The sequence below is a fragment of the Opisthocomus hoazin genome, chromosome 8 (assembly GCF_030867145.1).
Source record: "Opisthocomus hoazin isolate bOpiHoa1 chromosome 8, bOpiHoa1.hap1, whole genome shotgun sequence".
Taxonomy (NCBI): domain Eukaryota; kingdom Metazoa; phylum Chordata; class Aves; order Opisthocomiformes; family Opisthocomidae; genus Opisthocomus; species Opisthocomus hoazin.
In genome coordinates, this window is record NC_134421.1 from 32,701,433 (window position 1) to 32,728,041 (window position 26,609).

At 41.3% G+C, this 26,609-nt stretch overlaps 1 protein-coding gene across 1 annotated transcript in view; it reads right to left on the minus strand.

Annotated features, from left to right (window-relative positions):
- TBC1D15 (TBC1 domain family member 15) overlaps positions 1 to 16,143 on the minus strand; it is a 34,020-nt gene extending 17,877 nt beyond the window's left edge. The window contains exons 1-5 of the mRNA XM_075427940.1: positions 16,008 to 16,143; positions 7,904 to 8,002; positions 7,587 to 7,661; positions 6,716 to 6,854; positions 4,803 to 5,013 (exon numbers count right to left, since the gene is read on the minus strand). Of these exons, the coding sequence (XP_075284055.1) occupies positions 4,803 to 5,013; positions 6,716 to 6,854; positions 7,587 to 7,661; positions 7,904 to 8,002; positions 16,008 to 16,031 (548 nt within the window). The 5' untranslated portion in view covers positions 16,032 to 16,143. The remainder of the gene's footprint in view (positions 1 to 4,802; positions 5,014 to 6,715; positions 6,855 to 7,586; positions 7,662 to 7,903; positions 8,003 to 16,007) is intronic.
- Between the last annotated feature and the right edge of the window lie 10,466 nt (positions 16,144 to 26,609).

Genomic DNA, 26,609 nt, shown 5'->3' on the forward strand with positions numbered 1-26,609 from the left:
AAATGAACACACACCAAATCTGGCCTAGCTCACTGTATTTGTACGCAATATAACATTTGCTTCTCTGAGCAGCTTGCACAGGCAGATGAAAACAATAACAACAAAGACAGTGGAAGCATGCTGCTCCTAATATTTAATGTGTTGTTCTGCTCCCCCATCCCACCTTCTCCCCTCCTCCAGCACAGATACCCCACCAATTCATTAAACAGCTCCTGAATCACCAGTTTACAGCTCACTATGTGACAGAAGAGAGAACAGCTCAGAAGCCAGGCTGACATTCAAGCCTCGGAGTTGGTGGCCAGGCAGGGGAAGGCCAAGCACTTTGACATCTGACTCTAATCCATCACACAGACTGACATTTATAAAATTCATGTCTATTGCTCTCTCCCAAAGTTTAAATCCACTATTTCTAGTTTTTGAAAGAAAATTTACTTTTATTTTTATTAGTACCTACTTCACCTACCATGTTATTAAAGTCAAAGATAAGAACTTTAATAAGCCTTATCTCTCTCCAATTCCAGCAGGACAGGCACTGTTAACATCAACGGATATGAAATGCAACTAGGGATCTCATTTTGAGACAGCCAGACACCACAGTCATAGTCCTGAGGCAGCAACAATTAATGAAGCTCAACCATTTCTCGCTAAAAAGCAGCACAGGGGCAGAGGCTGAGTCATGTATTCCGTTTTCCTTAATTAAAAGAACAAAAACTTTGTACCATATCTCCATTTTAATTAAACATTCTCTCTGGACAGCCAGTGGGGTATCAACAGCTACTTGGGCAATGTTTGAAACAAATTTGTGAGCTACACACATTATTATACACTTCCTCATAATCCTGCAAGTTAGAAAGTGTCATCCGTACACACAGTGTTTTCTCCATATTAGAGTGGTGCCACCAAACTAGGAAGCACCTAATTTTTAAAGCAACAAATTACAAATATTTTGCTCAAGTTTAGCCACTTTACAGACACTGATTTCAGCAATGATGCGACATTTTATAAGGAATGGTGTTAGAGAAGGGCAAAAACTTTTGAGGTAATAGGAACAGAGGAAGAAAATACCTATGACAAAGATATTTTAGAGAAAAGCTAAACTTTCTGCCTTAACATCAATATCCCATGTATTATAAACTAGAGGTTGGGATAACAAATAATTATGCTGCCAAGTATCTGCCTGTGGCAACCTCTTTTCCTAAAAGATGTTTACTCAGCTTTCTGTACCTGAGCTTAGATACATTGTGTGCTAAAACATAAATAACCATTAGGAAACAAAAGAAACACACAGAGACTGAAGTCTGCCACTTCCACAACTTCTGTGGCATATTTGTTCTTTTCTCTTTCCTTAAAAAAATAATTATCTTAATTCATGACTAGGCCACAGAAAAGAATTTGGTGCCAGAAGCAGACCTTAACTGGAAAAGAGGAATCTAAGTAAGAAAACTAAAACTGGAAGTTCCTGTTCAGCTCACTGCTTAACTTAATTCAAATTTAATTTCTACAGCTGCCTCAGCGTTTTGCTTTAAAGTTCCCAAAGTACCTGCTGTTGCATTCACCATGCTTAGAACTGCTGGAGGTGGCAATATTATGCAGCTCAGCACATCCTGAATGCTTGCACATCACCTCAAGTTTCCCCGTCTTGCCATAGCAAGGAACTCCATCTGACAAGCATTCCTGGACACCCCAGTGCACAGCTGCTGGGTCAGACTGCACAAACCCTACGCCACTGCCTTCTTTTAAGATATCACAGAATCACAGAATGGTAGGGGTTGGAAGGGACCTCTGTGGGTCATCTAGTCCAACCCTCCTGCTGAAGCAGGGTCACCTACAGTAGGCTGCAGAGGACCTTGTCCAGGTGGGTCTTGAATATCTCCAGAGAAGGAGACTCCACAACCTCCCTGGGCAGCCTGTTCCAGTGCTCCGTCACCCTCAGAGGGAAGAAGTTCTTCCTCATGTTCAGACGGAACTTCCTGTGCTTCCGTTTGTGCCCACTGCCCCTTGTCCTGTCACTGGGCACCACTGAAAAGAGCTTGGCCCCATACGCACGTGGACACGACCACTTCTCTTCATACAGCTTCTTACCCACCTGAAAGCTACTGTTTTGCACCGTCCCAAGAGGAACGTCCACATCACCTAGCAAGAGACTATAAAGGACAAGAACTAAGAATCCGCTGGGTCAAATAAAGGAACAATGGTAAGTGCCCACTCACTCACCACAGACTATCCGAAAGAGACACGTGTTTGAAACAGGAACCAAAATCACTACCTATTTCATTTTAATTCAGAGTCTCACCAATAAGCATTAATTTTACATAGCAAAGTAAAGTATGCTTATTTGCAGCACATGGCTCCGTGAAACTGAAAATAATGCCTGTTAGTAACACAAACTGTTTAACATTATGTACAGTAACAAACTGACTGATGTTTCCCTGGAAACATTCAAGGTCAGGTTTGACAGGGCTGTGAGCAACCCGTTCTAGTTGAGGATACCCCTGTTCATTGCAGGGGCATTGGACTAGATGGCCTTTAAAGGTCCCTTCCAGCCCAAACTGTTCCATGACAATCAAATGCCACACAGAACCTTAACATCTGACTTACAGCAGCTTAGGTGTCCAACTTCATACACCAGTTTAAGGTATTCCAGTATGTTAGTTTAGATTCCTGTTTTGTTTTTTTTTTAAAAAAACAAACAAACAAACAAAAACTTTCAACCATGAAGTCATGATACAAAAAACTTCCTGAATTTGAAATGACAAAATAACTTGTTGCAGTACTGCATTTTATTTATCAACTCTTCTGTTGCTTATTGCTTTTTTAATATATATATATGTGTGTATACACACAGACATATATATTCAAATAATACACTCTTTTCATAGTGGCAATTAAAAAACCCAGCAGCATGAACTTATTAGTTTTAAATTGTTTTTGTTAAAGCCTCAGATGGTCTAACTGGAAAAAAGGTATAAGCGAAAAATCTTCATCTAAAATTTTAATGTCTCTGGTTAATAGTTAATTGCAAGAAAAAAGTTTCGATTAAGTCAATGTAAACCAGTTTGCTACACAGTCAAACGCACTCACTAGGCCTACTTAAAACTTGGTCCTGTTCACTCAATACGTTATAGGAATTCGTTAAGAAATTTCAAATACATTGCTGCAACACACGGACAACAGATCACACAGATAGGGTATACAGCTTTCAGCGACACACCATACAACACAAGTGGTTTTCCAGTGTTTGCTACATAGGTTGCCTCAAAAACCTGCCCTAGCCTACCAGCAGCTAGTCACAAGATATCCACAAATAAACACACACAGAGCAGTATGCTCAAAAAGGAACAATTTGCATGTGAGGGAAGGGGAGGCAGGCAGGCAGGGGGGTAGCAGGACAACAATATTCCCTTGCGCCTGCAGAAGTAGCGAAATTAGGAAACAAAATGAAAGAAGGTTTAAGGAAGAACTCAGAGAACCTAGAGAAAACAACCTCAGGATTTAAAATGAAGTTGTCATCTAGGATTTCCTAATCTACAGTTATAGAGAGAATATTGTTACTTACACCTTTATCTCCTCCCCCTAACAGCCTCTCCTTAGATCTTCTTGAATTTTCCCCTCACCAAGCTCGCATAAGATGCTACAGCCAGTACCTTTCACCAGCTGGTCACATTGACCATGCTACCTTCTTCTTCAAGTAGCTGACAACTTCTGATTATCACCGACTCCAACACCACATCTTGACACTGTCAAAGCCTTCCATAAATCAGTTTGATGAATATATAACCCTCATGTCCTGCAGGCTTGCTCTCCAGCCTAACAGTATTGCTTGGCAACAGCCTTCCTTACTTGTTGAAGGCAACTCCAACCTCGCTGATGGTATCAACGCGAGAAAAGCCCTCTATAAGGATTCCCACAGCCATCTCACTATCCACCTTCAAATCTATCATCAGAATATTACGTTGCAAGTGATGACAACAAAACACTTCTGAAAACAGAATGCCTGTTACACTGACGTTACACCTTTTACAGGTATACCTGTTACACCTCACTGTTTCTTCATGCTCACCTACTCTTATTTACCCTGCTGCCTTCTTAAATTATGCCTACATGGTGAGAGCAGCACATTTTGTTTTACTCTGCATTTATGCTATGCCGATCAAAAAGGCTTTAATCCAAGCGAAAAACCTGGTGGTAACGCAACCTAAATACACAACAACACCCAAGTATTTAACATTGTGATAGGGTCTAACTATGTTTAAATTCAGACAGTTGATGTGGAGAGTAAAGATCAAGCATGAAACACTCCCCACAGCAAGAAATTACAGGGGAACAGAATTCTGGGGGGACACATTTATATACAAATTGATTTAGTTGACAGTACTTTAAGTTACCTCACACACTGATGTCATTACTCATACATACCTCATACAAAGTAGAAGATCTCAAATTTTAACACAAATTATCCCATTTAATAGAACTGGTCCATGAAGAAGGATTTAACTCTACACTGAGCATTCATGAGAAGCTTCTGTACCCACCAGAGGGAGCTATTGAGGTATTACAGAGCAAATAACACTTCAATGGATTCTAAGCTATTTCATAAATTGATCCAACAATTTTAAAACTTTAACCTACATTCCAAATGTGTATGTGATTACAGCTTCAGTCACCTTGCAAACTGATTCTACTAACAAAAAATGGAAGATAAAATACGTCAGAAAGCATTAATCTGAAATTCATTACAGAATTAAAAAAGTAAACCAATAATCCATATTTTAAAACAGAACTTATAGTTGTCTGATACTTACTCATTCAGCACAACATGCTTTTTAAGGCATTTAATCAATAGTTTGCTGTCTCCATGATGAAAGTGAAGAGCTGGAAGCTTCACATCATCCTTCAGACAGAACACCAAATAAGACCATCCCATGCCTTCTTTGTTTTGTCTGATTGATTTCAGATCTGTCAAACTGAACAGGAACGACCACTTGCTTTCTCCATTTGCGTGAGTTGTAGCATCTTAAAAACAAAATTACCACATGATTTTAGTTTGACTTCCAGTGTTAGCAATTACAAATACATCATATCTGTCACTGTTCTAAAAAACAAACCCAAAACCAAAACACAAAACCCAGCACTGGTTCTGATAATAAAATGTGTACTATAACTACTGTAACTGCTATTTCTGGATTTCTCTTTATGCCTTGTCATCTTCTACAGACTTCTAAAAAAAATGAAGTCGTCCATCATACTGCTCCCCTAAAACTGTGCCTACAGTTTACAAAAATGATCCAGCAGTTAAATGCACAATTGCAGTATCAAATTCCAGCAGCAAGATGAATCCCACCAGCGTATCTACCAGGCAGTACTACTTAAAATAAATGTGATATACATTACAATATTGCATGCTACATATTGCACACAGTATTAGCCATGGGTTTTAAGACTGTTACCAAAGGAAGAAGCAATTGAAAATCTCCCCATCCACCCCACTCTCCCATACTGTGCAAGCATGTATACACTCTGCATAAGGTCTGCATACATTCAGAGGTAAGGGATTAAATTTTACTCTACCAGAGTATACAAAATTTCCGGCATGCCTGGAGGTAATGTGGCACACTCCCTGGCATGCCGCTATCAAACTACAGCAACTGGAAATAAGCAAGAAGTGGCAAAGAGCATAATCCAAGTCAGTCGTGCTCACTGACACTCACTTCAGATGAAGACGTACTCTGACACCTGAAGACGAAAAATCAAACAAACCACTGACGTAATAAACCATCCTATGCCTGACAGAAATACTGATTTTAGCTTTATATCGTGCTAGCACTAAAAGCTCCTCTCAAACACAGTATTCTAGGAGCAAGGACTGTGCTTTAACCCAAAACATTCATAATCTTAAGTCCAAACCCTGCACTCATACATGACACTTAAAACCACCACAGATATGGTGAAGCAAGCACAATGGTCCCCAGTTATAGGCTGAGAAATTATACGGGAAAACAAGTATTATAAAGAAAAATACCATGGGAGAAACAGAGAAAAAAAGATTACTTGAGAATCATTGTCCTTTCTGCCCTGCCCTGGGGTTTTTTAAGTTGTTTTAGGAGTTGGTTTGTTTATTTGTTTTGGTGGTTATTTGGTTTCTTTGTTTTGTTTGGGTTTTGTTTTGTTTGTTTGTTTCCCACAATACATCTACTGGGACACTTTAACAAAAATGATGTAGCTATAGAATTATTTTGCCAAAGTAGCAAAGATCATTTAAAAAAAGACCCATGTACTATATAACTGTACACTCCATCTCCCCCTGCTGTTGCAGTATGGAAAGGCATTTGAGTAGTAAACCACTTATTTTTCATTTTTTCATTTTCCATTTCTAATACATTTAGTTCAAATACCATTAGTTTGAAAGAATGCAAGAGCCCAATGCAGATAAAAATGCTACATCTTCTAATGACTGTCACAGCAAGAAGTTAGATTTAACGTTTATTTTCAATACTCTAGCAATTTAAAGAAAAATCTAGACTGGAGGCAGATAGCAACTATTCCATTGAGAATTTTTACCCACATCCAGAGATTCACCTCTTACCGCAAACAACTCCCAGCTTGTCAATTCTTAATAAAATCCATTTCACTGTATGTAAAAAATTCTTCAGTTACAAGTTACCATAAGGAAAAAACAAAACAAAAGAAAGAAACCCACACTCATTTTTTTAAGTACCTCCATTTGAATGAGGTTTCTTTTTAAAAGAGACTGTGGTGACCATGTCCCATTCTGCTTCATAACTACTTGGACGGTCTGCTCCTCGGGAACATTTTTCTTTAGGAGTTTGAGTCCACTCCACAACAGAACTGGAATCCTGAGGAAAGAAAGAGTAACTATCAAAAAACAAGGCAAGAAAATTGAGCTAGTTTCTCAGATTCAAGAAGAATCAGCATCTTAATTTTCACAGATTAAAATAATCTGTAGTATTAAAATCCTAAGAAACATGATACAGTTCAACATAGGAAATTCAGACTTTTGACTACGACAAGAGATTTTACTTAATAAATTCAAAATGGTACTAAAATATCCTAACCTCTCTTGCAGACTCTACTACCATAAAAAAATTTTTATTTAAATGTAAATCTTGCATCTCTCTTCTTTAGTCACATCCTCTTAATACTTCTTAAATACCACACATCACTGGATCTTGGAACCTCCATAGACTTTCATTTTTATTTTGCATTAGAACACCACCTCTTTGTTTTCAGCCTAATTATGAAGAGTGAATTACCAGACTACAACGTAGTATATGCAGGGGAACTGGTGACCATGAAGCACTCATTTGGTCTTTAATACTCGTACAGATAGTCCCATTCCATTTTATATACGAGCTAAGTAAAAACTAGATAGTCACCTACACATGTATCCCAATAACCTGATCTAGGCTGCAGTTGACAGATACAATTCCTACATGAGGCTATTAACACCAATGATAACCACATAAATAGAATTTGCTTCCAGTTATGAGATCACCTACACAGAAGTTAACACACAATAAAATCTCTGGAGAAACAGCATGAGTAACACTGATAAATAACAAACATACCTTTCCAGCACAGAGGATATTAGAAGTATCCAAAGTATCATCTAATGGTCTCCAGTCTACTATTACTTCATTTTCCTACAAAACAAACAATCGTTAAAAAATTCAATAGTACACAACAAAGTACATATCCCTATTTACTCATGGTATGACTTAGTACAACTTACACTGTATATATAAATGATGCGGATGATGTCAAGCATTATGTGATGCTCGTTCAATTACGAAATCCTATACTTAAAAAGACATTTAAGATTTGCCAAACATGTTACTTGCTTTGCCAAATACATGAAGTTTCCATAACTGTATTGTGCAAATACCTTCTCTATGACACGCAGTACTCCTGATATTAAGTTGTCCTGGTCATCATTTTTTCTGCAGGATGAATGAATGAAAACTCCTTCTTGCTCATACACAACCTATAACAAAGCAGGTAATGAAACAAAAAAGAAGATTTAAAAATTGTTTCTCTCTTCTGTGGTACTCATTATCATTTTGACTCCCCTATATAACTTGAAGTGAACACCTCTACCTTGTTAGGGGTTTTATTAACCTTCTTTCCTCCCTCCCCAGCTCCATGAGTCTCTCACTTAAAATGCATTCAATATCTAGTAATTTTTAAATCAGCAGACAGAGGTTCATATGGAAATACTACACAGACTTTAAAACATTAAAAAGCTTTCTTACATAGTCTGCCTTTCCTTCTCTTCCTTTTAAAGATGTTGAAATTACAACCTTAATTTAAATTAAAAATGGACAGTCTAGTGTACAAAAGATGAACTTCACAGAAATAAAAAAAATCACAGCCTTATATTAAATAATGGCCCAACCCCACATTCAGGGTGAATGACAAAGGTTCCATTTCAAAGGCAGAATATGTGACAGTCAGGTGAGAGGGGCTTGTCAGACTACACACTGCCCACACAACTTCTGCATTTAAGCATTTACAAAACTCTTCACAGAATTCTGATCATGCTCTTCAAAAAAAAAAAAATCAGAGAATTCTTGTCTGTCAAAATTCAACAGGCTCTTCAAAGCTACATACTATACATACTCTTCTTTTTAAAACAACTCTCTAAAAGAAGAGTGAGGAGTTCCCCAATACACCAAACTTCAATTTTGTGGAAGTGAAACACATCAAATAGTAACAGTCATTTTCTTATAACCATGTTAATTTCCAAACCAAGCTGTGAACTTTGCCTAAGAATGACATATTTTTAAAGGCAAAACCTAATAATTCTTAACTAATCATAGACAAATATCACATTTTGAGACCCCACCTGGAGTCCTGCATCCAGCTTTGGAGCCCTCAGCACAAGGACATGGACCTGTGGGAGTGGGTCACAGGAGGGCCACAAAAATGATCAAAGGGCTGAAACACCTCACCTATGAGGAAAGACTGAGAGATTTGAGGTTGTTCAGCCTGGAGAAGAGAAGGCTCTGGGGAGACCTTACCACAGCCTGCCAGTACCTAAAGGGGCTTACAAAAAACCTGGAGAGGGACTTTTTACAAGGGCATGTAGTGATCGGACAAGTGGTAATGGCTTTAAACTGAAAGAGGGCAGATTTTGTCTGGATATAAGGATGACATTTTTTTACAGTGAGGGTAGCATGGAACTGGAACAGGTTGCTCAGAGAGGCGGTAGATGCCCCATCCGTGGAAACATTCAAAGTCAGATTTGACAGGGCTCTGAGCAACCTGATCTAGTTGAGGATGCCCCTGCTCACTGCAAGGAGGTTGGACTAGATGGCCTTTAAAGTTCCCTTCCAGCCCAAACTATTCTACAATTCTACGATTTCTTTGGTACTAAAATACCAGTATCTCTTTTTCTCAGCTTACTTATTTGTCAGATTTATAAAACCATCACCTTTTCAGTCACGCCAGTAAACTAAAAGTTTAGATGTGTAAGCTTAACTAGTCAGACAAGAATACAGAGTTTAAAAATAGCAATAAAATTCAGTTAACTCATCCTTTCTGTTGTAGATTTACTTCTTAAATTTCTCTTCACCTTACACACATGAGAAATTATTCTAAAGTGTCCTGCTGAATCACAGAAATATCACTGGGAAGATACCTCTAGAGGTCACTTAGTATACTCTCCCTCTTGAAGGATTAACATCAAGTTGCCTTTCAAATATTGGAAGCTTGCTTTCTTCTTCTCTATTACAGCTTTTCCTCTTTTCTATCAAAAAAAAAGACCCTCCCTCTACTTCTACCAAATACCTATTTTTAAATTCAGCCCCTGTTTAAACAAGGCAACTTTGGAATTTATTTAGATTTTACCTTCTAGCTATATGCGCACCTGACCTATCAGCACTAGTCAGAAGTATGAACCAGTGACCACTCATTGGGACAGCTGTTCCAGAAGAAAAACCTATTAGAATTATACTGGCAGAAGTGCATTTCTGCCAATAACATTAGCAAGTATCACAAAGTATACCTTCTCAGTCTAGAAATTATGAAATCTAATAATTGTTTTTATTATTTTCCATCCATTAATCTCTTAGAAGGACAAATGTTTCTTTTCACAGGAAAGGAAAATGTGCTCCCAATGCCACAGTTGTCGTACAACTGAAAAGTTCTACATTGCTCTGCATAAAAGATCCAGTTCCCTGCCCTGTGCTCCACCGAAACAGGTGATAAAATCGCAGAAGCGAGAACATGCTTAGCAGTTTCCAGGGTATCTATAAAACTGAGGATGTCTCACAGTGCAGCTTATTTCCCTCCTACTGCTACTAGAGAAAAACTTCTCCAAGTTGGCAACTTTTTTCTAGAAACAAATGATGGGGAAGGGGGCAGGGAGGGGTTAGCTAGTTCAGTCTTGCAGACACTTCATACTCTCTCCCTGTGTTCCTATCCAACTCGCTCTCCTTTTTTGCCAGAGAGTACAGCTCCGGGCCAGCATCGTCCTGCCAAGATGCCATCCAGCTTCTCATCACAGATGCAACTTGCAGCACTTACACAGTGAATCAGACACTGTTCTGGGGTCTTTTAAGTAATTATGGCACTGTGCAAATCCTGATTCTAACAACTTTTTCAATAGTAGTTACTTAATTTTTACCTCATATTAGGGAATTGGGTAGAGGACCTCGCTGTGGATTCAACAGTTGAAGCAGCAAGCAGGCGTGCGCATAAGAAAGTGACTGAGCAAGAGTCTGAATGCTCCAGACTACAAATTAATGAAAAATGGGTCTGTCTGCAAACATTAACAGATATAGCAGTTGTGCAGTATCTTATTTTCAGGTTCTGACACAAGCTAAACAGAACAAAAGTTGCAACACAGTAAAGAAACAACTAGAGGCCAATAAAATAAATTCTATTTAGGCAGTGGTTGACCTGAGAGACCTTATATCCACAAAAGAAAGTATCTTAAAGCTCTGCTTCAAGTTAGAAGAAATATAGCTCAATTTAAAAATCTGCATTTATGCTGCTTTAATTTCCATCTCTCTTTGGAATAGCTGAGGCTTCCCCAGAGCTTATTCATACATCCACCGCTAAACTGTCATGGGGCACATCAAAGTACCTACTACACCAGTAGTCTGCTTTCAATGACAAGATACCAGCACATCTGTGCTCTGCAAAGCATCAAGCTAACATTACTTGACCAATATGATATTCTGCTCCACAGAAGATATCCTACTACTTCCAGCATTTGGACTTTAATAAAAATATAAAGACATACCCTTCTATGTCTTTTGTTTGCTGAGCCTACAGCTCAAAATTTTTCTTAAGACAGTAAAATTTCATGCCCTGCTAGTCTTAAAAGTCTTACAAACACCAAGTTTCTAAGCAGGAGAGGAAAAAAATAATCCCACAAATATTGTTCATGTTGTGACAAATATGAGAAAGCTATGAGAAATCAGGCACCACATACAATAACAAGGGTTTCCTGCTTGACAACAGTAAGTTATTCAAGGTCTGCCTTAGGTGCGCTGAAGATTTCTCGAACAACGAAATATTTCTGCTACGTATGCAACAATAGTGGGATATCAGTGAAAATACAAGTCTATTCAGGGTACCGAGAGTAAGAGATTGAGGTGGTAATGCACTATTTCTACTCTGAACACTTCTACAGAAGAAATCCTTAAGGAGCAGAAAACAGAAAGAATATACAAAAATTTCAGAATTATCAGTGAACTGCTTTACATTCAAGCATAATAAATCAACTAAATTCAAAAGAGACAGAGGCAGGTACAGGATTCTGTTCTCAAAGAAAACCTATGAAGTACAATATATTCAGACAGGATTATGATTCTATATGTAGTAAATGATAAAGACTGAAAAAGTTGTAATGAAGATTTTAAATCAAGTGCTTAACAAAACGGCACAACAACGCATAGTACAGGAGTCGCTGTGCCCCCAGATTTAACTAGTACAAAATGCACCAACACACTGCCTACACCAGAGAACATTCATACATCTCAAATAAGCTGTATCTGTGCCAACAAACTACCTGAACTACTGGGATGCATTAGGAGGAGTGTGACCAGCAGGTCAAGAGAGGTTCTCCTTCCCCTCTACAGTGCCCTAGTGAGGCCTCATCTGGAGTACTCTGTCCAGTTCTGGGCTCCCCACTTCAAGAAAGACGAGGAGCTGCTGGAGAGAGTCCAGTGGAGGGCTACAAGGATGGTGAGGGGACTGGAACATCTCTCCCACAAGGAGAGGCTGAGGGAGCTGGGCTTGTTCAGCCTGGAGAAGGCTGAGAGGGGACCTAATATATACTTACAAATATCTCAACGGTGGGTGTCAGGAGGATGGGGCCAGACTCTTTTCAGTGGTGCCCAGTGACAGGACAAGGGGCAATGGGCACAAACGGAAGCACAGGAAGTTCCGTCTGAACAAGAGGAAGAACTTCTTCCCTCTGAGGGTGACGGAGCACTGGAACAGGCTGCCCAGGGAGGCTGTGGAGTCTCCTTCTCTGGAGATATTCAAGACCCGCCTGGACAAGGTCCTCTGCAGCCTGCTGTAGGTGACCCTGCTTTGGCAGGGGGGTTGGACTAGATGACCCAGAGAGGTCCCTTCCAACCCCTACTATTCTGTGATTCTGTGAAGAATGCGAAGCTAATTTTAAATGTCTTTCTTGGTCCTGGCTATAAAAAAAAAAACCTCAAAAGCAAACGCACACCCCACTCCCCAACACTACAGCAAGCATTTACAACACTATTTAGTAGTAGCTACAGTACTACTCCAACGCTTCTAGTTGCTGAACTGGCCAAACATCTGAGCTTAGACCAGAAGCTCACATGTTGCACCAGTTCAAGCTCTGACACTTTAACTTCAAGAGCAAGGGCACACGTAAGTGAAAAATAACTTCTCTGACAGCCCATGTGCCAGCTGGTAATCTGAGAAAGATCCAACAGCCCACGTGCTGAAGATACTCTGAACTCCAAGAGCATAAAACAAAAATCGTTACTGTCTTTAGACCAGCTGTAATAATAGCCTATACACCAACAGACTAAAATTGGAGTTTGTACTTCTCCCCATACACAATTTTTTACCTCATTTTCTAACATGGTTTTCTGTTATAAGGGCGAGTCCAGAGTCGGTTCTCTGAAATAAGGGAAACAAACTCCTATTTGCTAAGCAACAAAAAAGAGAGCAAAATACACCTGCTCTCATGCATAAAGTCAAAGCACTGAGAACGACAGACTTTAGTGCCCAGTTACTTGCAGAAAAAAACTGTAACTCTAAGAAAGGGCAAAAAATTGAAGCTCACACTGTTCTAGTGCAGACGGTCATTAATAAAGAATGAGTCATGACTCCAGAACTTGACAGCATTAACTTAAGTCTTCTGGAATAGAGTTAACCGTATAGGGAAAAACACTGCAACACTGAACTCTGAGGTACAAAACAGTACGAAAAAACAAATATGACAAAAATCCAAGTAAAATAGTACATACAGTTACATGAGGTAACCAAATTTGTAATTGATATCCCACTAATAGATGGAGCAGAAACCAGAGACAGTATGAAATAGCAGAGTTGTGAATCCACTGATATTAATGATGTCTGGGAAATTAAAACAAAGTGATAGAAAAGGGGAAGGCAAACAGGGTAAAAATGTAACAAAAACCACAACCTTATATGGTTTGCCAAAACAAGATTTCATGAAAGCTGAGACAATGCAGGCTATCCCAGCTGCTTAATACATTGCCATGTGCATTCCACGCGAATTACTTTGTATAATATTTTGCAGAAAGGAACATATACATCAAAACACATTACTTTCATGGGATAAGATCAGCCAAATGAGACTAAAGCACCCCATAAACCAATGCCTACTACTCTGAGAACTCTACACCTCATTACAACATCTCATTACAACACTGCCCCATCAGAAGGAAAAAGTGTAATTAATTTAGGACACCCACAGCTTGGAAACACACCAAAGAGCAAAATGCCGTAAGTGAGAATGTTGGGTCTGTACCAACTTACACTGTGCTTATTCCACCTGGCGTGAAATTTCACTAGTTTGTGAGCCCTTCTAAAATCCTGCTGCCATCCAGAGGAACAATTTGTGATTCAGTGTGCTCCCTAGACCAACAGAAAACTAACCCAGCCAAAAATAAACACACAGTTTTTAGTCTTACTTCAGCTTGCTAAATCAAATCACTGAAAGATCAAATGAGTACAGTACCCAAGCAAGCAGAAGTGCAATACACAGTTGGGGAGATCTAGAGAAGGATGCTCTCGTACTGAGAGCAGTGAAACTTCAAACCAGACCAGCCACTTCATGAAGTTGGAGAAAACACAACTGTCGGTTTTTTCACTGTATCAACAGACACAGCAAAGAATGTTACCAAATTATAAGTTGCATTAACAAGTTGCATTAGTATTGTGGATGTGGAATAACTGAACCAGAGTTTTGCAATGTCTTAGAGATTGTTTCAGGCAAACAGATCTTTTTTTTAAAGGAACAACAAATACACAGCAAATTTACAAACAACTAATCTGCAATAGCTTTAGCCTCTCATACAAACTATGATAATGTAGCTGCTTTCAGGAAAATCTTCCTGAAGCAACTCCTGATAAAAACCTATGTGGGAAAAAAAAAAAAAGCTGCAAAATGGAAATATTTAGCATCACCCAATAAACTGCTGGACTGAGCTTAAAATGGACAAAACCAAAAAAGTAACTTTTCTCTGTATACCTGAAAACCAGACATGCATAGCTAGAAACAGCTGGGAGGACAGTATGGCTATCTTTACACTGACAGCACCTAACAGCAGAAAATAACTTTATTTTGAAGTTGTAGCAACTCCAGCTGAACAAATTGCCTGCCTCACCAGTTTCGTTTGAAACAGAAATAGTAAACTGGCACAAGCGAAATCCCTCCTGAATTTTCCTGCTAGGTAAATGCACTCCTCAGGACCCTGTGAGAAGCACAGACATAGTTAATCACAGATGTTCTCTTAAGCCCACATCAGCATCAGCCGAGATGATCATTTGCTGCCCTATACTGGAAGAGTTAAACTGAAGACTATCACACTCTAACCCTGGCTACCTACAGTCTGACACCGCACTGACATTTTAAATCCCACATAAAGGATCCACGTGCCCAGGAGCCGGGCATTGCAAAGCAACACTTTCAGGAGACAGAGTCATGGAATAAAAATACATCTACAACGCAACCACATGGACACAACCCGGACCCGCTGGCAGGGCAGGAGGGAGGCAGAGATGGTTACCAACACCTTCCCTCCTGCGACCTCAAACCAGGTCAGACATTTGAATCCTTGTGCAGCTCTACTGTTCCATTCAAGAACACTTGGTGAGGACCGGTGGCGTGTAAAAATCTTCACGTTACCAAGCCACTCGCCCACCAAGGCCTCGTCTCCGGCCCGGGACAGCTACCCGCACACACGCGGGCCAGGCGGACGGCCGACGGCGCCTACCAGCGCCTCAGGGACACGCGGCCACGCAGCGACGGGACGAGCCCCGGCCCTGCACCTCAGCCTCAGCGTTTGCCCTGCGGAGGCCAACCCCGGGCCTGGGGTAGCCCGCCTCCGGCGGAGAGCGGCCTTCTCCCGCACCGGGGCCGGCTCTCTGCGCAGCGCAGAGCCGAGATGGGGCGGCCCGGGCCGGGCGGGAGGCGCTGCGAGGGGCCGCCGCACCCGCCCCGGGCAGGGCCCGGGGCCCAGCAAGCCGGCCGCGAACCCCTCCCGCGCCCCGCGGAGGAAGCGCAGCCTCCCGCCGCCGCCAGGCCCGCCCGAGGGCAGGACGGCCCGAAGCGGTGGGCCCGGGCACCGGGATGAGACCCGGCGCACCGCGGGGAGGAAAGGCCCCCGCCCGCCCACGCAGGGGCCCGGCCGCCCCTTCCGCGGCTCCCGCCGACCGGGACGACCCCATCGCCGGACAGAGCGGGGCCCCCGAGGGGAGAGGACGGCGGCCACGGCCACCCGGGCCCAGCCCGTCCCCGTTACCTTGCCGCTCGGAGGCGCCGCCATGTTGCCTACAAGTGTTTATGATGACGTTGCGCTTCTCACGTGCTCCCCCGCCGCTCCACAACAAGCCCCGTCAGCCCCTCCGCGGCCAGGCAGGCGGCGCAGGCGCACTGCGGCGGGACGCCCCCGCCCGGGGGAGGGAAAGGCGCGACGGCGGCGAGCGGAACAGCCCAGCCCGGCTGGGAGGCGGGGCTCCGGCCACGGGGGGCGGGGCGTGGAGGAAGAGCCCCACCCCTGCCGCGCGGCGGCCTCTCCTCAGAGGGCCGCGCGAGGGAAGGGGTGAGAATGGCGGGCGCGTATATTTTCTTTTCCCCAAAGGCTGCGCTCTTTTTGCCGGGTCTTCGCGGCTGTGCCCGGTGTCCCCGCACGGGTTTCGAAGGGGAGCTGGGGGGGAGGGGGGCAGGGAGGCGGGTGTCCACCGGGGGACAGCGGCTCGGGAAGCCGGCCGGCTGCCACCGCGGTGGGAGGGCGGTAGTGACCCAGCTAGGCCCTCAGGTACGGCACGAAGGAGAAGAGGGGATTTTCTTTTTTCTTTAAATCACCCTTAAAGCTTTTTCCGAGCCACCTGAGATTATCATTACAATTTGAGGACTGTTGAAAATTTGGTAGAAAACACACAGTGTTCTCCCTAGTTGTTTTCTTGATCTTCCCGCTGTTCCACGATGCAGATGCCGAGGAAATACTGGCCCACAGGCACCATTAAGCTGCCCTGATACCCGTGGACCAGATTTTTATGGTCGCTGAAAAATGCACCACTTCCAAGGCGAGTTTCCTTTGGCTTCCAGTACATAACACATATTCATCACGGGATAAAGCCAAACATTAATTACAATCTATCACATCAATGTTAGCAAATGTTTAGCATCTGTATGTGTGCAGATTTATAAACTCCAAAAGAATTTTCCTGCAGATGTCAACAGGTTTTGATTGCACTTCTTACCTGGAAAAGCATATTAATGCATGGTATTCCTTAAACAAAAAAAAAATTAGGTTTCACTTAATGCCTGCAACATTTGATCGCGCTGAGATGATTTTTAAGACTTTTTTTTTTCCAACACCTTATAAAATATTTTGAGCAAATAGTGTATCCCCAAATATTGTTTATTTGAAACGGATGAAGGAGATGCTCACAGGGAAGCAATTTGCTACTCTGAAGGAGGAAAAGTAATTTAGTCTTTTTTGTCTCTGTCATAAAGTCATCATAACTTGCTTCTGACTTCTCAAAAACTCATTTGGCTAGATTAACACCCATACTGTACTTTTTTACCATGGAAAACCACATTTGCTAGTCTCAATACAAATACTGATTTGCCTCAAAGTTGTGAAAGCCTGTTGTGACTCTCTGTATATAAATGTGCATAAAGATGAGAAAGTGCAGTCAGAACAGAAGTCCTTGTAATAATATCTAGGTCTGTAAAGTTGTGTGGGCATAGCAGAAATGGACATCATAGTTACGGTGGTCCCCTTCTTTGAATTTAGTAAGAACACAACTGAGTGTTAAGGTGAATACAAGGAAGAAGGCTACACATTAAAAATGCATCACCATAAATTAATTACTTTGAGAGGTGAAATTGTCATTTGCCATCTTCCACATCTGCATTGGCTTCATCTCATTCGCTCTCCCATGTGTTCATTTTCATCCTTTCTTATCACTTTCCTTTAGTTCTTTCTCCTTGCAATATAATTATGCATTAGTTACACACCCATGTGTAATCCCATTCCTCTCTCCACTTCCTTTTCATTTTTCAGCTCCCTGAAATCTGCAGTGGACACTGGGGACTTCCTTCGCTTAACTCCATTGCACACTCTTGTTCTGGCACTCAAAGTTCCTTTCCTAGGAGAAGCTCGGAATTAAGATTCCCATCTCAGCTTTGTTAGCCTGTATCACAGTCTACAACAGACTCCTTGAAGTCTGCTCTCTTCGCTAGTTTGACTGCCATCTTTTAGTTCTCCTGTTTCTTGGACTCGTTCATTAGCATATTCAATCAAAGCCTCCCTCTGTTTTAGGTAATTGTGACAATAAATACGTATTTATCTCATGACTCACTGCTTTATTTCTGTTTACAGCCATTACTCCTGATCCAGATTAAAATCTTTTTTTACCATCTGCAGGCAGCTAATGGACAAGAGATGGTTTTAGCCTCCAGACTCTCCTGACATTCATCTCTCTCTTCAGTATCAGCACCCATCTGTCTCCAAGGCCTACAGCTGAGTGGATGCCTTAGTCTTAGATATCTCTCTGGATTCTCTCTTTCACATTATAGCTAGCTCCCTTGCAGACTTTTTCTTGTACAATACCTCCAAAGCATAGCTTTTCCAGTCTGTCCACACAGCTAAACATTTTTTTCTTGTAACATTCTGTTTGCTGACACTGTCCGACACCATTTTGATCTATTCATTCAGACTCCTGCAGGATGCTTTTTCAAAGGTCGTTCATCTGGCTCCTCCCATCCATCTTCCAGCTCTCACCCTTCGCTAGGGCCTGACATAAAATGCCTTTCCTCATTTTGAGGAAGATTCCCTGTCACTCTCACTGCCGAAGATTCAGCTTCCACATCAGGTCAACTCAGCACTAGACTCTGCCTACTACTGATAAAATTTTCATGCAAGAAGCTGCGTGGAAGGGTTCTTCCTCAAGCTGACCTTCCTCCAGGGCAAAAAATCCCTTAGAAGTGCACCAAGCTGTCTCATTATGCTTTAAATCCTGTCCTCTGTTTTGCTAGAAAATGTATCCCAAATATTGGTATTAAGTAGATGGTTGATGAATTAAACCCACCACTGATGGTGCTGACCACTGTCTCATTTCCTTCTCTATTCTGTCTGCATCCATGTGTTGTTTCTTACCTATTCTGTGATTGTCAAGTGGGACTGGATAGAGGCCTCATTTTTCATACGGTCATAAAATAATTTAGGTTGGAAAGAACTTTTGTCCATCATCTCGTCCACTTTACTACTCAAAGCAGGACAAATTTAGTGACTAGGTCAGATTGCTCAGGGTCACCTTTGCTTTGCGACAGAGCATATGACCTCTTGGCAGACTCAGGAACACAACTGCAGAGGCACCCTGCAATCAGCTGGGAAGCGTGATTGTCGGCTGAAGGACTGAAAGAGGGACCAAAACCAATGCGTGGGGGTTAGAGACATGCTCAGTGTGACACGCTTACACAGAAGATCCTGCTCTGAGCAAGACAAGTGTTCTCTGTTTTCTCCACTGAGGATGGTTGAAAAATCTTGTTTATTCCTGAACCAAATGAGGGTTAATGGCTGCTTTTCAATGAATCTGGTCATTTAAGTGAAAGCCAGTTCAAGAGGCTGCCATTCAAATTCACTTATTTACCTGAGCTAGAGACCAAGCTAAAGAATCTAGCACAGCAGGATCTTGTTCCTTTATGAGATTCTTAAAGTAGTATGGCGATACTACTACTACTTTTTTCTTCCTTCAGTGTTTCCATCGCTAAAAACATGCTAATTAACAGTTAATTACAGTGTATCTGTACAAATGGTAACGTGTGCTCCTCTATGCATTTTCCCTTAAGTTTCCAGCATTCACATATTCATTTATACAGTCACTCAGTGAGAACAGAAACACGGAGTGGGAGTTGGAGAATACCAAGACGCAGACTCCACAGAAGATATGAGCAGTGAGGAACAGCTACTGTACACCTGAGAAGGGGTTTCAGGCAATGGGTTTATTATCTATACACAAAATCAGAGTTGCTTTGCCAAACATGGAACCATGACTCAAAATAATGGCAAAAATGCTCTTCAGATGAATGATGGGAGAAAAGGATCACTTAGCAGGGGACAGGCTAACACAGAGAAACTCAGAATAAATTTTTGAAAGGGATGGAGCTGTGAAAATATCCAGGAAATTGTGAATTATTTCTAGATTGACTTTCTTAAATATTTTAATCTAGATAAAGGTTATTTAATTTGTTAGGACTGGTTATCATTGCTAAATCTGTGCTAATATAATCAAATGTTTGTACTAGGGAGTCACAGCTCAAAACCTGACCAAAAAGACAAAACTATCTCCATTATTCCCTAAGAAAAGCAGAAGCTGGGGCTTTGGAGACTAGACTTGGAAAAAACAAGAGGTATATGAAAGGTACAAGTTTTAAAAAAATCGTTGACCAGCAAATACTTGAACATCACTGAAGCTCAGTGGAGCCTGAATGCTTATAGAAGCATCATGAAGCTGTGGATAAGCCTTGAGCAAAAAACACAGAAAAACAATGACCTGACTAACTCCCTACATTTAAAACAGTTCCTATTCTTTGGATCTGGAGTTGTCCCCAGCCCTACTCAACACACAGTTCAAAAGGAAGAGATGAGAATGAAGAAGCTCCTGCAGTCTTCAAACATAGGCTTTAAAATGTATATGCAGATGGGACCATCATTTTGAAAATACACAGGTGCACTGCAAAAGCAACATATAAAGAATTCTGAAAAACAGCTTTACAGAGAAACATTGCCAATGGAAGAACGGTTAGAAACATATTTATTTAAAGATATTTTAAAGCTTTGATTCTCAAGAATTCCCCAAGAAGCATCATAACAGGGGAAAAGATAGCCTTCAAAGGCTGTGAAACAAGCCCAAAAGGAAAAGCTTTTGCTCCTGTTGTGCAACCAGAACAGGGAGCAGCATAGCATTACCTGAAGGAGCCATCAGCTAAATAAAGAATTAAAAGATAAATCACATCTGTATTACTGCTGGACATCAGTTAATGCTTGCATTTTCAGAGTTAATACATTTTTGTTGGAAAACTCCACTGGAATATGCAGTACCAGAGTATGCGTGTAAAGTCTTTGGAAGAGTGCTATTCGTACAGGACAAATGACTAATCTTCAACTTGTGATCTCTTTAAAGCATCAAAATTCAATACATTTGTTTCTCATCTGGCCTTGGGACCACACCAATCCTTGGGAATCATCCATTACTCCCAAACACAGGTATCACTCCCACTGATTTGCATCCCTGAGTTTGAAATTAATCCTCACTGAGGATTCTTTTTATTTCCCAGAGAATTTTCTTCCAGAGGTGTCTTAAAGTCAAGCTTGAGACACTTCTCAGGCTTAGCATTGAGCCTTTACTTCCCTTTAATGGAGATGTGTTGAGTGCAGCTCCCTTCTCCTTCCACCACACATAGGAAAAGAGTTTCTGCTCAAAGTTTCTTTGGTGACAGACTGACAGGTCCCATGGGACTCTTCCTGGCTCTCCCATCCTACCACGCTGCTCTCAGCATCCCAGTCACCACTTGCCTCACCGTCAAGACGGAGGAGCATTTCAGAGAGCTCAGTCCCACAGACCAATTTACTCCATGAGATACATGACCACCTTCTAGCTAGTTGCCTGATCTACCAGCCATCCCTCTTGGGCCCTTTTCCCTTGTTCTTTTGCAAACTATCATTGCATAACAATGAGTATATCATTGTTCAAGACGGGGAGCAAAATGACTCTTTGCCATCAGGTTGCAATATCACAGGATCACAGAAAGGTTGAGGTTGGCAGGGACCTTTAGGCATCATCTAACAATCTAACAAGGAGGGTATCTTCAGCTTGGTGGCCCACTCTTCACTGGGTTTTAAGTAACCATCTGCTCTAATAAGGAATCTTCTGCTACATAAAGGTAGTGATAGCACCACAGCCAGCACCAAGAGTGCAGCCAGAAAGTGTTTCTGGCTTTCCTGTGGTTTCTATTGTTGTCACAGCTGCAAAGTGTAGCTATTATTGCTATGCCAAGAGCTGCAGCAGCTGCTATTGTTGTTCACGCAGCTATTTCAGCAGAGCTCCAAGATCCATTCCTGCATTCAGAAGGGTAAGCTGCCCACATGCTCAACCACATGAAAACCTGGCCCACACAAGACAAGTGCGGTTTCTGTCAAGTCCTTCCATCACAGGCTTAATTGGTACAAACAAAAACCCCACAGCAGAGAAACAAAGATGAACAGTGCCAAAAATATCTTTCCCTTCAACCTTCTACGCACAGGAAATGGATATGTTCCAAGCCTTGCTTTGACAGGTACAACCCACAATTTTTCCTGGCTACCCCTGTTTGTCACAGATCACAAACAGACAGTAAATGGGGTGCTGTCCTGGACTCTGCGTACAGCAGGACAGCCAGGAGGAAGTTGCAGACCAGGCTTCTCTCAAGTTCCTCATATTCTAAGAGGTACCAGTCCTCAGCATGAATTATATTATAGACAACAAAGGAGATATCCCAGGATTTAGGTGTCACATGCTCTTCTTTTCCACATACAAGAGGAAGAGTTGAAAAAGAATCCTGTCCTACTCCACAGTTAGAGAAATCGGCCTCTAGCTACATGCATTCAAGTCAACCCACATAAGCCTGGGGTAGTGACCTATAGTCAGCCTTGTTGTTTAATCATTAGAATGCTCTTTAATGTAACTCTGGCCCATACCATTTAGGTTTCTCATAGACTAATACCTAGACACAGCATGGGGAACATCGCAGCCACTTCAAGCAGACAGCATGTGAGTATGATATAAAGGGCAGAAGAGGACTTTAGCCACCTGGATGAAAGCTGTACTGTGCCATTTGCTCTTGAGGTCAGAGCTCCTTATGCAGCCTGGCCTAATTTATTTGGCAGTAAAAACGTAGCCTCTGGGACCAGTTAGGTGGTTCTCTACTTGCGAATTGTCTTTATCTCAATGGAGAAACTGAAAAGTGAAGATATGATAGCCTTTGTAACCTGTTTCTCTAAGAAAACCAAAAAAACCCCATAACCTGCGCAAGCAGAGCATGCAGGTATAGTAATGTTCCATGCTTGACTGCCTTCTGCCACAAGGCTAGGTAAGGATAGGGACAAAGAAATTAAGTACACAGACTGAAATTAAACAGAAGGAAATCCCTTTCCCCACCAGCATTTATTTGTATTTAGAGTGTCAAAGCATGGAGATCTAACAAGACATGAAGGCAGTACACTGGACAATGAGCTTTCTTCTTCAAGTATTTGCACTGTCACATTTTATATGTCCATAACCACAGCTGCGAGTTCTTGTTTGTGAACCTGATATTTTTATCTATGCATATATTAATAAGTATTAATAGAATTCCAGAATATGAAACAACCCAAAAGATAAAAGATTTGTCATCAAGAAAACATTATGGCTGGTACAACTGATCACAAGTTTACAATAGCTTTGCTCTCTCAGTAGGACAAGAAACTTTTTTTCTTTAACATAAAAGCAGCAGAGCAGATACCAACATGAAATGCTCTGCATTTGTCATGCGAGGAGAGATTCACGATTGCATCAGCCTCCATAGAGACTAGCTGGAAGCTATCCGAGAGTGATGACTAAACAGCAACTGATCTGTTGTTTGCCGATTGGCACAGACTAGCATTGCCAGAGCTAGGAATGCAGAAAGCAAAGATGAATAGTAGCAACCCCATCGCTTCTACATATGCATTACACCACCACCAACAGGCTACATTTCCTAGAAAGAGCAAGAAACTAACAGAACAGTTGTTTCAGGGTGGGGGTAGTCAGTGCTGCATTTCATCCCAGCTGTTCAAAAAGCAATGCTAAGGATGGGTCTGTGCTACTAACACAATACTTACTTCCTTCTCTTAACTTGCCATCATAATCCACTTCAGAGATCGCTCCATTTCCCAAGCTGAAATCCCAAAGCGCCTGAAAAAGAATCAGTATCCCATAGTGCCAAGCACTGCAGGATTCATATACTGAAAGGATGGTCAGGATTCCTTGAAGGCTCCAATCAAAGTCCAATTTAGTGTCATTTTAAGCCTCAAACCAACTTCTCTAACCAGTATGAGCACAGCTTATGGTTGAGGATTGTTTTGCAATTACTCTATATCACAACACAATGGGAGAGTAGACTAGCAATCAGAGGTACTCTGCTGCCTCTTGCTATTTGAAACATTCACCATAGGACTCTGATTGCAGGGCGTAACTACAGGCAGCACGCTTGCTTTTCACCATTTATTATAGCCCCTTTAACAAGATGCTGACAGACTTTGGAAAGACTAAATCTGCAAAGAAACTACACTTACTCTAAATTCATCCCAGCTGAACTACACTTACTCTAAATATTTTGGTTTCTTGACCAAAACACTCTCACCAGATAGAAAGTGCACTTTCTGACAGAAAGACAGTAGGATACAGATAGTGACTTTTTAAAAGTGCAAGTGAAAGGCCCAAGAACAACCAAAGTTCTTGCCCTTCTTTTCCTGTTGCTTGCAGTTTTCACTCAGTGTCCATGCAGTTCAAATCAACAGCATCAGCCAAACAGCAGTGGCCACTAGGGAAGCGCGCACAGACATTCATTGCGGAGGCAGGACATTGTCAGGCTACAAACACATAATTAGTGGAAAATTCCCAGTCTTGAGCCTAGGTTCCACGTTTGTCTGGTTTTTGCTGCTCCCTTAGCATACAGGTAGTGTGCCTAGGGCTGTCGTTAAAATAGCAACTACGGTTCAACAGCAACTGCTCCTTCCTCATGAACTGTTCTTGGCTGCCAAAGACCAGTTTTGAGAATCAAAGCTGCATTTTCATGGGTCCCTGCTCTCGGTACAGTCTCAGGGATATATGCTAGCACAAAGCAGAGCCTGGTTTGGCATCTTAAAGCCATCTTTTATCAAATCATACTCAGAGGGGTTCAGAAATTTGTTACTTGTAACATAAAAACCCTGCAGTCTCAGTTTTTACCAAATCTTTTTATCAGGCGACTGCGCCCAGCAATTTTCAGGGCCACTTTATTACAGACTATTCATCAAGTTTCAGATACTGTGACTTACTAAAATGTAAGACAGCAATTTTCAGACATGACAGTAACAAGAATTCCCAGCTGTTTTCTTGTATTGATTTTCAGTACAGATTTCTCCCTTTTTAATCAATCCATTCCCACTTACATGCATTTTCACTTACAATATTAGGTACTGATAGAATAGCAGTCATGATAAAGAAGTTCTTGTTTCTCTAGTTAATTGGTCATCTGGAATTATTTTATCACAGAACTATCTTCATGTCAATTCACTGGTATATAAAATACTCTGAAGATGTATTTAAGAACTCCAGCTGCAGCAATGCACAGGGAAAGTTAAAGTTTGTGAAGCCTCTGCTAGATATTAATGTTTTTTTCAAAATTTCTTTTGTCCACAAATGGCAAATAGAATATTCCTACAATATTTGACATCAGGTTACCAAATATTAAAAATGCTGTGCCCTTTTCAGTGTTGGCTTTTGCCCTGCTAACATTTTCTCTGGGTTCAAAGAAAAATATTCTCTTCGATTGAGCCTGATAAGTTCAATCAGCTTATCTGATGAGAAAAATCCAGTAAGACAATCGTTATAATGCCTGTATGATCAAATAGCACTGACAGCACTTAAAGATTTAGTTATCAAATGCTTTCCTTTTCTTTTTCCATTAAGAAAAGCCTGATTATGCAGTTTCTTAAATTTCCTGGATTTCCTTCTAAGTTAATTCCAATATCCAAGAATCAGGAGTCAGGTACTAGAGGCAGTAAGGACTTGCTATTACTCTTCCAGTATTCCCTTCACTGGTTTGGAGGCAGGATAGGCCCAATTGCTGAGAAAGATTGCTGCAGTACTGCTACTCATCATCCTTGTCATACTTCCAAATTGCATTGCTTCTGGGTCACCTACAATGAAGTACTAAAATCCCTTGCAGGGGATCAGTGATAATAGATACACTGAAAAAAAAGTCAAGAAATAAGAAAAGCTCCCCTTGAGAAAAAACAGTGTTCTCAAACTGGGAGGAACTGGGTGTTACTGTTGTAGTTCCTATCATTGTCTAGGAGAGCGAGAGAAGCAAGCAGAGAACATGCGTATCTTCTTTCTTGTACAGGGGGATCTCCAGCATGGAGTAGTAATTCATTAACAATGAGGATCAGTGCAGCCAACAAGCAGAAGAGAGGGACAGAAGCCCTCTCTTCACATTCGCTCTGCAGCTGCATCAGGCCACGCTGCTCGCCTGCGTGCACAAAAGCAGTGGAAATCAATGGAAACAATTATTTTTGCAGTCTATCTTTCGACATTGATTGAATAAATATCAATTTATTCAATATTGATTGAATAAATACAATCAAAGCTCCAAACTGTCCAGTGGAATATGAATGAGTACACAGCTCCTCCCTACAGTCACAGGCATTATTTTAGGGCTGTAGAACATGCCAATCAACTGAAGGTTTTGGCCAAGTTTGGTAAACAAGTCTTGGAAAAAAAATAATCAAAAGAGATCAGCTTGAAATTAATTTTCATTTTGGAAGTAGAGCAATGATCATTTTAATCAGATTATAGTAGAACTTTTTTCCAAGCCAAAATATTTTCAGTTACCTTGGACAGAATAATACCTTTGTCATAATGGTGACAGTTTCATAGATTCTCACTCTTCAAGCCAACTCAAGACAAGAAACATTCCAGATTCTCCACAATTCTCAAAATCATTTCTCCATCTCATTCTGCTCAATACAGTGGCCAATGACAGCTCCAAAAATGGAAGAGAGAAGAGTATACATTGTTGTTATTTGATAGAAAAAGCCTACATTCAGTAGATGGCTACATCACTGAAATGCACA